A 13,130-nucleotide genomic window follows, 5' to 3' on the forward strand; every position below is an offset into this window, starting at 1 on the left:
CTCTCTCTCTCTCTCTCTCTCTCTCTCTCTCTCTCTCTCTCTCTCTCGTCTCTCTCTCTCTCTATCTCTCTCTCTCCTCTCTCTCTCTTTATCTATCTATCTATCTATCTATCTATCTATCTATCTATATCCATCCATCTCTGTCATTGTTCTAAGCTCCGGTCCAGCATTCTCTGTTGTGCGCTCTCCAGAGTTGGCGGCTTATGATGGATGTCTTGTTATGTTGTGATGTGTGCTGTATATTTCCTTTGTTGGGGATCATCTCAGACGGTGGAACATTCTGATCACATTTAGTGGTGCTGATGTTGCTCTCTTCTTCTTCTTCTGGTTTTAGGCGGATGCAGCGACCAGCTTCCTGCGAGCAGCCAGGTCTGGAAACCTGGACAAAGCCCTGGAACACATGCGGAATGGAGTGGATATAAACACGTGTAATCAGGTACAGAGAGACGTCACATGACTTTGTATGCTTCCCAGACTGAAGATTGTTTTCTGTCACTTTGTATCTTTATTATGAAGAAACATCTTTTATACATTGTAGCTGAATTTCTGTATCTCTCCGTGTCCTCCTGGGACTCTGCCTATTGTAAGGGGACTGGTCCAACTGGTGTTGGCAGCGAAAAATCATGAACAGAGACACCCGGGAACAGTCCAAGTAGGTCTGTCCTGCACTTCAGCAAGGCAGCAATCGACCAGCATCATTGGCGAGGGCTTTGTGAAGCAAGTCCATAGTATAACACAAGCAACACATCTGCTTGTCTGAGCCACTAAGTAAACTCAGATCATTTCCTGACTAATATGGTGCCCCCTAAAGGGTTCCTGAAAACAAACAGGCAGCACTTGTACCTTTTTAGTTTTATGTCAGTGCTCAGCCTTTTCACCCAGCAGCAGGATCCCACAGCAGAGCGAGAAACAGCCCTGAGCATCAAATGGCTCACATATATAAAGTCCAGTGGTCAGCTGAGACTAATAATGAGGTCTGACTACAATGGATGCACCGATATAGGCTTTTTGGCATCTTGTACGAGTACCAATATTTTTTGGGTAATGACTCGCTGCCTGGTTTCCTAAATGGCCAGCCTCCCGACCAATCAGGAAGCCAGGCGGTGAGTCATTACACTTGGTGACGAGAGAGCATGAAGCCGGGATCAGGAAGCCGATGGGGCAAGTAATTACCAGGGAAGCCAACTCCATGCTTCCTGGTGAGGAGGAAGCATGGAGCCGACATCCCGGTGGCATGTAATGACTTGCCGCCTGGCTTCCTGATACCAGAAGTTCCGGTGACGGGATAGGCATTGAGAGCATTTGGGCGAGCACGAGTACTCGCCCAAATACTCAGTATCGGCACTGATACCGATGCTAGAATTGGTATCAGTGGATCCTTACTTACTACCATGGACCTAGCAATGAAGGCTTTATCCCACCCAGAGCTCTACAAAGACTCCGGACTCCATAACCCAGGACAAATCAGAAACAAAACATTTGTTTTCTCCATATTATCCATAAACCCTGGAGCCCCTTACCATGTGTACGTGACACATACACAGCATCCACAATCCTGCAATCCAGAGCCTCATATTCTCTCCCCCTCTTCTCAGACCTGAGGGATGCCAACCTATAGTGGATGCATGAAAGTCCATCAGCATTCCCTTATTGGGACCCTGGCCCATGTTCTACAATAAAAAAAAAATCAAAGTATTGTGGAGCAAGAAACCATCTTGTGACCTTGCCTTGTTCTTTTTTTTCTGAGATATCCACTGTAGTGGAGAATGGTCTGTAATCAATCTGGTCTGTCTAAAAGGTAATACCTCAATGACTCTAGGGCTGACGTTATGGTCCTACACTCCCTTTTCAATAATGAACAATTCCTGTCTGTAGGGGTTAGTTTTTGGTTTGGGGTATGCTATTGGATGTTCTTCTCCCCATTCATTTCCTATGACGAGATTGCTAAGAACAATCAGAGGCATGTGTTTGTATACGAACTTAATGATTGAAGGTGAGGGTGGTCCCATACACAATACTGTCTTCAGCTCATGAAAAGCTCTCTCTGGCTCTTCTTATCATGAACACCATCATTCCACCATGGTGGATTTGCTTCCTTTGGTGAGATCAGTGAGTGGAGCTGCTATAGTAGGAGAGTTAGGTCTAAACGCCCAGTAGTATGCTACAATCCCTAGAAAGACTCTAAGATGTTTTGGACACTCTAGGACACTCTAATTGTGTCAGTCTTGTCCGTTTAGATCCCCTCACCCAATCCTGTAGCCCAGATACTGAACTTCTTCCAGGTCTATCGTGCATTTTTTGGATTGGCTGCTACCCTGGCCATTCAGATGGAATCTAGAACTGCCTGGGCCTTCTGTAGGTGGGAATCCAAGTCAAGACTAAAAATGGCAACATCTAGATACGTTGAACCATACTCTGTGGGGCTTGAGAATGTGGTCTATCATTCTTTAGAATGAGTCTGGGACACCATGGAAGCCCATCTGGTGTCGCAAAAGCTGTCCTTTTCCTTTGCCTGGCATTTAGGGGAACCTGAGAATACCCTTGTACTTTGGTCTGTCAAACGTTAGTAATAAAAGTACGGGAAAACATGCGGAACATCAATTTCACTGTAGCCTTAGAGGACGTTTTTCTGAGATTAAATGCTTTTGGATGTCAAGAACTGCCAGTATGTGCTGGTGTTCCTGAAGGACTTTGGAAGTGGCTTGACCACATCCATAGCAACCCTGGTTTAAAAGGGACCTCTTTTATAGGCAAGGGTACCAGTGGACTTTGAAAATGCGATTGGGGAGCAATAATTTGACACTCAGACAAGGTTTGCTCTTTAACTGCTTTGTAAAAAAAAATACCAGACCACAAAAACCGCTGCTAAATCCTCTTCTTTGTTTTTGGCTACTCCTAAATGACCACCTAACTCATGAATATGGGCCACATCCAATACTAATCCTTCTGTGAGACTGCTGTGTCTTAAGGTTGCAGACCTCTCACTCCACAGTTTTAGCAGCACTGGGCACCTCTAGTTGCAACCACTTGTTTATAAGGTGGAATAAATCATACATCTGAGACCTCTAGGGCTTCCCAGGGTCATTCACATGTGAACACATATTGCACTCAGATGGCCATGGTATCCCTGACCCTGGCTAGAAGTTATTTTTTGAATTTAGGATACTCCTTGGCATCCTGAGAATATACGTTTAAGTAGGCCTTTTTTGGCTCCCCTGTTCAAAAGGTCACTAGAACATCAGCCCGCTGCTCCATGAGTAACTTATGTACAGCAGCTCTCTCGCTCTTTCAAAGATGCCAAGGTAGGCTTCAACATTATCCTCCAGGCATTCTACACCAGCTGTTGAGGTGTGGAAGTCGGCCCCTGAACCATCCTCTGCCTCTCTAACAGGGCCTGTAGCTGCTGTAGAGACATGTTTACTTGCTACTGTCTTTCTAAGCAGGCCTGATGAGCTCCATCTCGGGGTCAAAGGTGGATAAGGCGCAGAGAAGCAGGATAGTGAGAGCAAGGTTATGTTCTCCTAGAGGTAGGACCTTCAGCAGAGAAAATGTGGTTACCGGGGTCATGGTGTTCTCCTTAGTTGAAATGTCACTTGTTCTTCCTTGTGTGGGTCTCGCCATTGTATCTGGAAAACTCTATTTGGAAGGAACCCTTTAGTGGGCATGAGAACTGAATGTGTCTAGCCATGAAAGACGGAACCAGTTAAAATGTGGACTGTCTTGTTGCCATACCTCATATAGTAAAGAGGAGATAAAGATGAAGGTGGACTGAGTCTCATTATTCCTGTGGATTGAAGACAGGCCTATATCTGGGGGAAATAAAGACTTTATAACTGGCTTGGGTAGCAGACATGGGGTGGCCTGGTGAAGGTAGGTTAGTCAGCCTGGTGGTGGTAATGGGTCACCCATCTGGACCATGAGCCTTGTAGTCTGCAACCATGGTGCTTTTTGGGCTGGTTGCTTCTGGTGAACGAGGCCTACAAACACGAACTTTGGGACCCCTTGCAGCTAAGTGCCTGAGTGTTTGTGTCTCCTGGCCAAGAGAGTGGCACCAAAGCAATGGAATTTAGTTTCCAACCCACTGCTACTGGAATTGTTTTATCTGTAGGCCTGGTGCAGAACCTGGCTAAACAGTTCTACATCTCCTCCAACCCCCAACACTCCTCCGTTTACCATTCCTGACAGTGAACAACATGCATCTACTGAACCATACCGTATCTCTGGCAATCCAATGTTACTCCAAAAGGCTTTCAGTTAGGACTTTACACTAATTGGCCTTCAGACAGAAAGTCCTCTTGCTTTCCTCAAACATACTACAGTTGTTGGCACATTCATGTACAATTCAGTAGGCAATCTACCCATTCTAGCAATCAGTGGGCTGTACGGAGGTACAAGAGAACATGAACTTCCCTCACAGTAATACAAAGAGAAGGTATTGGCAGTAATATAGCAGCTATGGCTACCTGGCTTCTAGGATTTGCCCACCAATGACATACCAAAAGATCACGATAGCCCCACATAATCTAGCCGAGCTTCAGCACTAAAATGTGGCCACTCTTTCTTGGTTCAGCTGGCACCTTTGGGTCCTCTGGAGAATATCAGGCGTGTGGGAAAGGTCCAGCCTCATATGTCCTGTGATCCTGAGGGGGAGATATGTGGTCAGACCTGTCCCACAGGTCGTGTATTCTGCCCGACCTCACCGTGCCTCCTGACCTTTCACCTTAGCAGAAAATGAGATTCCAGAAAACATCCCACCAGATCAACCTAACCTGATGATCTTCTACTGTTGGCCGATTCTTAGTATTGATTTGTTTTACAACCGCTTTTAGGTTGACTTAATCGTCTTTGAATTCCTCTCCATGCCTTTAATGATAGAGTTATCTAATACTCCATGAGTGAAAAGCTAACGACTAAAAGGCCAACCGCAACCTTGCTGGCAACATAAGTCATCCGCCAGCTTTTTTATACCTGTCAGGATTCTCCAGTGGTGAGATATCCCAACTAAGGTTCCCAGAACATCCTGACTCCAACAGCCATTGCAATGCCCAGTGGTGATGCCACCAACCTAATATATGGAATAGTCAGATCATCGTGAGGGCCATCTAAGAGAGGTGACATCTTTTTTTTTATTGGCTTCATGGTAGCAACATAAACTGCTGTGGGAGATCTTGTGTTTGGAGTCTATAATCAGGATGAGGAAGACTTTTTGCTTCAGAACATTTCATCAAAATCAATTGGAGTCGATGGAGAAGCCAAAATTAAAGTGTTATTTGGTGGTTGTGTAAAGGGGCAATAGGCTGGAAATGGCTCCTGAGCATTATGTAAGCTCCATTCAACCATCTGGAACCTGTTCCTGTACTAAAAATGACCCCTCATTAGCCGAAAACTGGGGATCAGCAGAGTGACTTCACCAAAGTGGAAACCTCAGAGCTGCTTTGGTGAAATGTGCTTGAAAAAATATACAGTTTTTCTTTATTAAGAAGTTTGTTTTTCTTTGTGTATATTTAGGGTCATTTATTTTATTTTATTTAGTGTTCTTTGTATTTTTTTTCCTTTGTTTGTATTTGACTTGATATTTTTTGTACTGTTGGTTTAATTTGTTTTATTTTACAAATGTGTTACTGTTTTTTTATTCCGATAAAATAAATATAACAAAAAAAATAATGATAATATTAATAATGACAGGCCATTTTTTTGGCCCAAGAACAGGTCCAGGATAGTTCACAGTAACCCTCAGGAGACATTTAACCCTTTCGCTGCCAGAGATGCTTTTGCATGCATGTCATAAGGCACATTTTAGGCCTGAAGATTAGTTAAAACCCCCCAGAATTATATATTTTCTGAAAGAACAGTTGCTAAAGAATAAAATGATGGCACTAGAAATTGTTTATGTCGCACAATATTTGCAATTGCGTACGCAGGGATATACAACGTGTGTGGCACAATCTTTATTTGCATACTTAAGTGCACCCAAAGCATGCATTTAGGTACGTATGTGCATGTATGTCCAGACGAGGGCCTTTTAAAAATGTTTTTCTTCATGTTTGAATTTTCTTCTTTAAAAAACCTAACTTTATTGTTAATAGCCCCCTATGTCATAGTACATTATAGGTGACAGGTTCTCTTTCGGGAGACAGGTGCTGTTTTAGGAGATGTGGTGCCAGCAGGGAAAGGGTTAAAGCCCATTGCACCCTTAAAAACGACCAAACACCACCTTTATTTTACCTTTCTCACTGACTCCATTTCACGAAAACGGCACAATTTCACTGAAATCTCTCAACTTTTGATGACACATTGTTTATGGGTAGAGTTGGCACTGACACATTGTTTATGGGTAGAGTTGGCACTGAGACATTGTTTATGGGTAGAGTTGGCACTGAGACATTGTTTATGGGTAGAGTTGGCACTGAAAAAAAAACATTGAGGAACCTAGCCTTGGGGCAGCAGAGAGAGCAAATCCGGCCCTGGATACACAACTGAGATGAGGAACCTCTGTTGGTAGAATGGCAGAGGGGAGAATGTTGGGTTATATCAGGGTACTACAACGTCATTGTTGCATGACAGGTATCCATTGAGGAACTTGCTGACCATAGACAGCAATCTAGGGAAATGTACCAGCAGGCAGGTTCAGGAGGACTCACCCCTTGTAACCTTATTGATCATGCTGGGCCCCTGGGCAGGGTTGCAGCTGGACATAGCGGATTTTTTACAAATTGGCACATGTCAAGTTAGGATAATGTTTTCAGGTCTCAGCGCATTGAGGTCATAAAACACAAAACACTGTGTTTATCCCACTCATGTGGAAATTCACAAAGGCTGGGTTCACACTGCTGCGTTACATTGTGCTGTGTCTTACATGCGTTGCAACTACAGATCATGGGGCCCCATAGCAAAAATGTGATGCTCCCCCCCCCCCCCCAAACGACCTCTCTCTGAGCGGTAACTAATTATACAAAGATCCCAAAGACTATTGTGCATCTGACATCAGCTTTCCTACCCTGTAGACTTTACAGAGGACTAGGGTTGTTGTCATCAACCACCCCAACCCTTATTGATAGAGTACTGTGGTATCTTCACATGTTCAATGTTTGGGCTGCTATGGGGCTATACAGTAGTTACGCCACTGGTTGCAATAAGGTAGTCCAGTCATTTCAATGAGTTTCTTACTACACCAAAAAAGGTGCATGCAGAGTTTTTTTGGCAGTGCTGCAACACAGGTATGTTGATACGGTGCATTGGAATCCCGTTCAGAATGAACAGCACCACATCACACCTTTGCACATAACGTGTGTGCTACTGCTAACGCAGCATGAGGGTCAACGGGACATTACAGTTGATTGACCTCTGCTGGAAGTTTGTTCCAAGCATCAACTAGTCGGGGAAAATGCTGCTTTCTAACGTTACTCCTGCTTGAGGTCATGCCCCCATGCTCTTGAGCTTTGCCTCATATAAGCAATGGCGGCACCCCGAACCTTATTTACACCCTGAATGTATTTAGTGGTTTCAGTCATGCCCATCCTCAACCTTCCCTTCTTCTCTCAAGGCTTTACATATTACAGTGGAACTAAAGTCGGCTACATCTACCTCTAATCCAGCAGTCCATGTTCTCATCCATGTTCTCCTTCCATCTTCTTCTTTGTTTTTGTTTTTCATTTTGATTGGATAAACCTGGCTTGCTTGCACATCCAGAGACACAAGTACCTTATCGGTGCGGTATGACTTACAAGAAGGCTCCTTTTTGTTGTTTCATTAGGGGGCAGTTGTTCCTCTATTCTGCACAGGCCATTACCTTGTTACCTGGAGCAGTAATGGAGCTGTCAGTATGACCATGTGTCTTGTTTGGGTCTTTATGGGAAATATTAGACGTGTTGTTGATTTAAGGTTCCTGTGTGCTTGATGTTCCTTTAGCATTACATAGTTAGTCAGGTTGAAAAAAGACACACGTCCATCGAGTTCAACCTATAGAGGAAAAAAGAATAGAAAAGCCTCCATAAACAGAACCCTATGCCCACAGTCACCTACAATTGATACAGAGGAAGACATAAAACCCTATAAAGCATGGTTCAATTTGCTCCAACAGGGTAGATAAATTCCTTCTTGATCCCATAAAGCAATCAGATATTCCACCTTCCATTCTTGATGGAAGCTGGATGCAGTGGCGTCACAAGGGGGGTGCGGGGGTGCGGCCCGCACCCGAGTGCCACTACTGGAGGGGTGACACCAAAATGACTCACAGTCATTTTGGTGTCACCCCCCCTCTGAAACCGAACGCCCGACAGTATCAGGAGAGAGGAGGGGACCCGGCGGCATACCTTATCCCGCCGGGTGACTGTCCCCTCCTCTCTCTGCCGGTGTCCATCACCAATATGGCCGGCGGCAGGTATCAGAATGCTGCCGCGCGTGCGCGATGACATCACACGCATGCACAGTGACATCTCGGCAGGGTGACACTCGGTTACCGCTCCGGGTGTCACCCAGCCTCGGGACGCCCCTGGCTGGATGTACTGAGGTATATACACTATAGGATGATATACTGTAGATGAGCCTTTCTCAAACATTTTCACATGGAGGAACCCTTGAAATACCTCCCCAGTCTTAAGGAATGCCTTCTTATAATTACTATAGGTATAGCTCACAGTACATTAACCTGACAGCTAAAAAGCTCATTGGTGACAGTGGTTAGTTATCTGGGAGGCAGAAGTTGCACTTTGCTCAAGGAACCCCTAGCAACCTCTAGATCAGTGGTTCTCAACCTGTGTAAACTCAGGACTCACATTTGTCCTTGGTCATTAAGTCACACCCCAAGTCGCACTGCAATACAATGGGCACTGTGTGCAGGCGATCGGACTGTAGGCGATTCAAATTAATGGCAATGCAGCACATCTTCCAACATCAGAACATGCGGTAGGTGCGATTGCGTTGTACAGTGCATTAATTCCATGTGACTGTGTGGTTAAGACACTGTACTAGTGCGAACGGACCCTCAAAAACACTGACAGACACGCACAACCATAGACACAATCTCACACACAACCACAGACACATTCGCACACACACATACACACTGCAAATTTTTTTTATTATTTTCTTTTTTTTTAAGATCCACCCAGTCTCCTTACCTTATGAGAACTGTAGTGGGTCCTCATCCTGGGGTCCAGTGTGGGCTGCTGTGCTGTGACGGAGCTCCATCCATATGTGCATTGCTTGTACAGCTCCCTTACGCACCATATAGAGGTTCCCGCGAGCCAGATTGTGATGTCACCATGGCACCTCTATAGGACACGTGAGGGAGCTGTAAGCAATGCATGCATGGATGGAGCTCCCTCCTGGCCATAGACACATACAATCCCACCTCAAGCTGATGCTCTGTGCCGGGCAGCATATTTTGAATGGCTGCTCAGCGTGAGAACTGACAGTGCTATGTTAAGGGGAGGCTGAGAAGCCTCTAACCTAGAAAAGTGGAAGGCACACGGTGACCACGACCCACCAGTTGAGAACCAAGGCTCTAGAGGAACCCGAAAGATTCATGGATTCATGGAACCCTAGTTGAGAAGGGGCTTATAAAGAGTTATCTTTGGCTGTACAGAAATATGTGCTGGCTCACATATACATGCTGGGATAAAGTCCATTGCTGACTTCTATATACAAAGTCCAATCAAAGCCTTTACTGTGACCCTCTATCCTGCATCCAATGACCTTTGGCCCAGATGCCTGAGATCATTACGCCCTCTGGATTACTTGCCAGGAATGTCTGGCCACCTCAGTCTGGGTTCAGTGCACTGTGCCAAATGTCATTGATCATATGTCAGTCCAACCGATTTGGGGGTCACACTGTTTTTACAAACAACACTATGCCTGTCTAAACATGTATGTCTGCAGGTGGAGATGCTGTGACTAAACATACGTGGTATGTAGATGGCGGCACTCCAACCAAACATATGTGTGCAGGTGGAGATACTGTACTTTGACTAAGCATTATGGAGACACTGACCCAAACATGTGCCATCGTTCCATCCTCTGATACCTACATCACTACAGGACACAGCAGTGACATAAGGGTTGGAGGATGGAACCAAAGGATGTGGTGGGCTACGCTCATGTGACACTCCAAGAAGTGTTAAAGCCACTGCAAGGGTTAATTTTTCTAAAACCTGGAGTTCTTCCTTAAGGATTGGTAAGCTGCCATATATGATTTTTTTTTCTTTAGGGTTTAGATAATGTATATGCTCTAATGTACATTCTTAAAATCAATTGACATCTGGCAGAGACTAGCTAGAACACTTCTGGTGCAGTGCACATATAAAATCATGCCGATGGACACTGACTGCATATGTCTCCCCCTGCAGGATGATATGGGGTATTGCACCTTATCAAATGCATCAGTGTTCAATGAGAGTCCAGTATAATGTATGCAAAACTATATGATGCATTCATACAGAAGGCACTGTGCACATATACAATGTATATTTTTTCCCATTGCATATTGTGGGGAATGGTCCTTCACTCTGCTTTTAATCACAAAAACAACCGAACAAGTCACGGAGGCTTCATACATTTTCTGAGTGCGGCCAGCTTAATCCTGATGGTGGAGTGCATAGGTTCCACATTCTGTGATGATAGGGTTACAATATTCCGGCACAAATAATTTTTTGGCAAAATGTCACCATTTATGCAAAATGCATCAGAGTCAAAAAGGGGTGGAGGGTGGCGAAATAAGGTGTTATTTGCTGCAGGATAGGCCACTATTGTCCTCATACAAGATCCATGTGTATCCTTCTTGAATCTTGGTGAGCTTTGTGTATTTCTTCCTGATCTCCCTTCCAATCACTGAATGCAGAAGTGATGGGTATTACATCACCGCCGCCTTCAGACTGTCATTTCTCCAGCTGCTACAGCCAGAAAGGAAGCTGGTAAAGCAGATCTCTGCTTCATCAGCTTCTTTGGGGTCCCTAGGTGACAATAGGGGTCTAACAGACCCCTGATGTCTCCATAAAAAGGACCTGTCACTGTATCTGTGCTGTCACATAGGGGGCTTGTTATCCCCCTTTATGTGATAAGAATAAAGTTAAGTGTAAAAACAAAATATTTTTTTTTTTAAATGCATATAAAAGAATTAAAAGAACACAAATTTATTTTTAAAGTCCCCCCGCCCCCATGTACAGACACATACAAACGGAAACACGCGTTGGGTGCTCTTACATGCAAAAAACAACAATTGCACCGCACATGTTACATATTACTGTGAACATGCAAGCAGTAATTTTAGGGCCATCAATCACTGATAACACTAAACTGATGAGCAGTAAAAACCTTTAAAGATTTGCCTATGGGCAGTTTGGATGTGGAAGTATTTTTTAAATCTGTGCATAAAAATTAGTTTTCTGACAAAACAAGTGAAAACGAAAACATTTCCATTTGTTTCTTAAAGAAAACAAATTTTTCTGCTGTTTCAGATTCGGAGGCAACATTGTATGTAGAAGTCAGCAATGGACTCTAGCATATATCATGACCAAGCACATATTTCTGTACAGCCAAAAAGAACGCTTTATAAGCCTTTCTCAACCAGGGTTCCATGAATCCTTAGGGTTCCCCTAGAGCCTTGGTTCTCAACTGGTTGGTCGTCACCCAAAGCGGGTCGCGACCCCGTGTTCAGTGGGTCGCCGTGTGCCTTCCACTTTTCTAGGTGAGAGGCTTCTCAGCCTCCCCCTAGCGCAGCACTGTCAGTTCTCGTGCCAAGCAGCCATTCAAAATATGACCGAGTGTTAGCTTGAGGTGGGGTGGGCTGGAGCTATGGTTGAGAGGGAACTCCATCCATACGTGCATTGCTTACAGCTCCCTCACGTGTCCTGTAGAGGTGCCTGGACCGGAGTGACGTCACATTCTGTCTAGTATTTTTTCAATTTTGCGGGCGCGCACAATTTTAAAGAAGAACTATGAGGTGAGTGCTTTTCACTCACCTCATAGTTCTAGCCGACCTGTGACAATGAGACTGTCACAGAGCCGACATGACCCCGTATTTTATATTTTACCAAAAAAAATGGGTAATAATAAATATTTCATAACATAACATTAGGGAGGGAAACAGGTTTTTTTTTTAAAATGTCAGTATTTTTTTCTTTACATAGTAAAAAATAAAAACCGCAGTGGTGATTGAATACCACCAAAAGAAAGCTCTATCTGTCCCCAAAAAATGATTTAAAATTCATTTCAGTACAGCGTTCCATGACTGAATAAATGTCAAAGTACTGCAGCGCTGAATACTGCAGAATGGCCGGGACAGGAAGGGGGTTAAACACCTCGGGGCTTCGAGTGGTTAATTAAATTGTATCTAATAATGTATAAGGGAGATTCAATGGCTGTTTTGCTATAGAACTTTACTACTTGGGTGCAATGAGAGTCTGGCAGTTTCTCATAGATCAGTTTTATTTTCAGGGTCATATTCTGTGACATTATGCATGGATCATAAAAGAGTGTATAGCATAGGGACAAATTCCCGTAAGACCAGATACCTTCCTCTTGGCTGTGATATATTAAATCGGCAGAAGCCGTGTTACTGAGCTAAGACAATTCTGTTAAAAAATATATGTGAAAGCTCTTGTAATGAATTCAAGGTTTTTTTTATTTTTTTTATATGTCTCAATCTGCTTTAACTGTATAAGTCCCGTGTTCCCTCAAAATAAGCCAGGGCCAGGTCGCCAATGCAGACATCCCAACTCTCCTGGACGCTCACCGAGTCTCCCATTATTAGATAGTGGCTCCCGGCCGCCCGGGAGAGGAACATTTTCTCCCGGAAAGGTTACTCTGCTATATCTAGCAGAGTAAACCTTTCCCTGCGAACATAGGAATGCATAGCTAGATTCCTATTGGCTAATTCACTTTGCAATAGCCAATAGCAGACTAGCTAGTGCACCTGCCCACTGCTGCTGTCAATCAGCAGAGGGGGACCTGAAGTTTTCCATCAGGTCCTCTTCTAGTGATTGACAGCAGAAGAGGGCGGTCTGCAATAGCCAACTTGCTATTGGATATTGCAAATTGAAATAGCCAATAGCAATATAGCTATTAGTTCCTATGCTGTTTTTTTTTTTCTTTTTTAATTTATTCTGAGGACAGCAGAACACACAAAAAAAAAA

General features: G+C 44.2%; 1 protein-coding gene across 1 annotated transcript in view; it reads left to right on the forward strand.

Moving 5' to 3' along the window:
• The window catches only part of ANK1 (ankyrin 1), a 214,595-nt gene that overhangs the window by 75,943 nt on the left and 125,522 nt on the right, over positions 1 to 13,130 (forward strand). The window contains exon 2 of the mRNA XM_018571430.1: positions 335 to 436. Coding sequence (XP_018426932.1) covers positions 335 to 436 — 102 coding nt within the window. The remainder of the gene's footprint in view (positions 1 to 334; positions 437 to 13,130) is intronic.

Source organism: Nanorana parkeri, unplaced genomic scaffold, assembly GCF_000935625.1.
Source record: "Nanorana parkeri isolate BGI_ZX_2015 unplaced genomic scaffold, ASM93562v1 scaffold1756, whole genome shotgun sequence".
NCBI lineage: Eukaryota > Metazoa > Chordata > Amphibia > Anura > Dicroglossidae > Nanorana > Nanorana parkeri.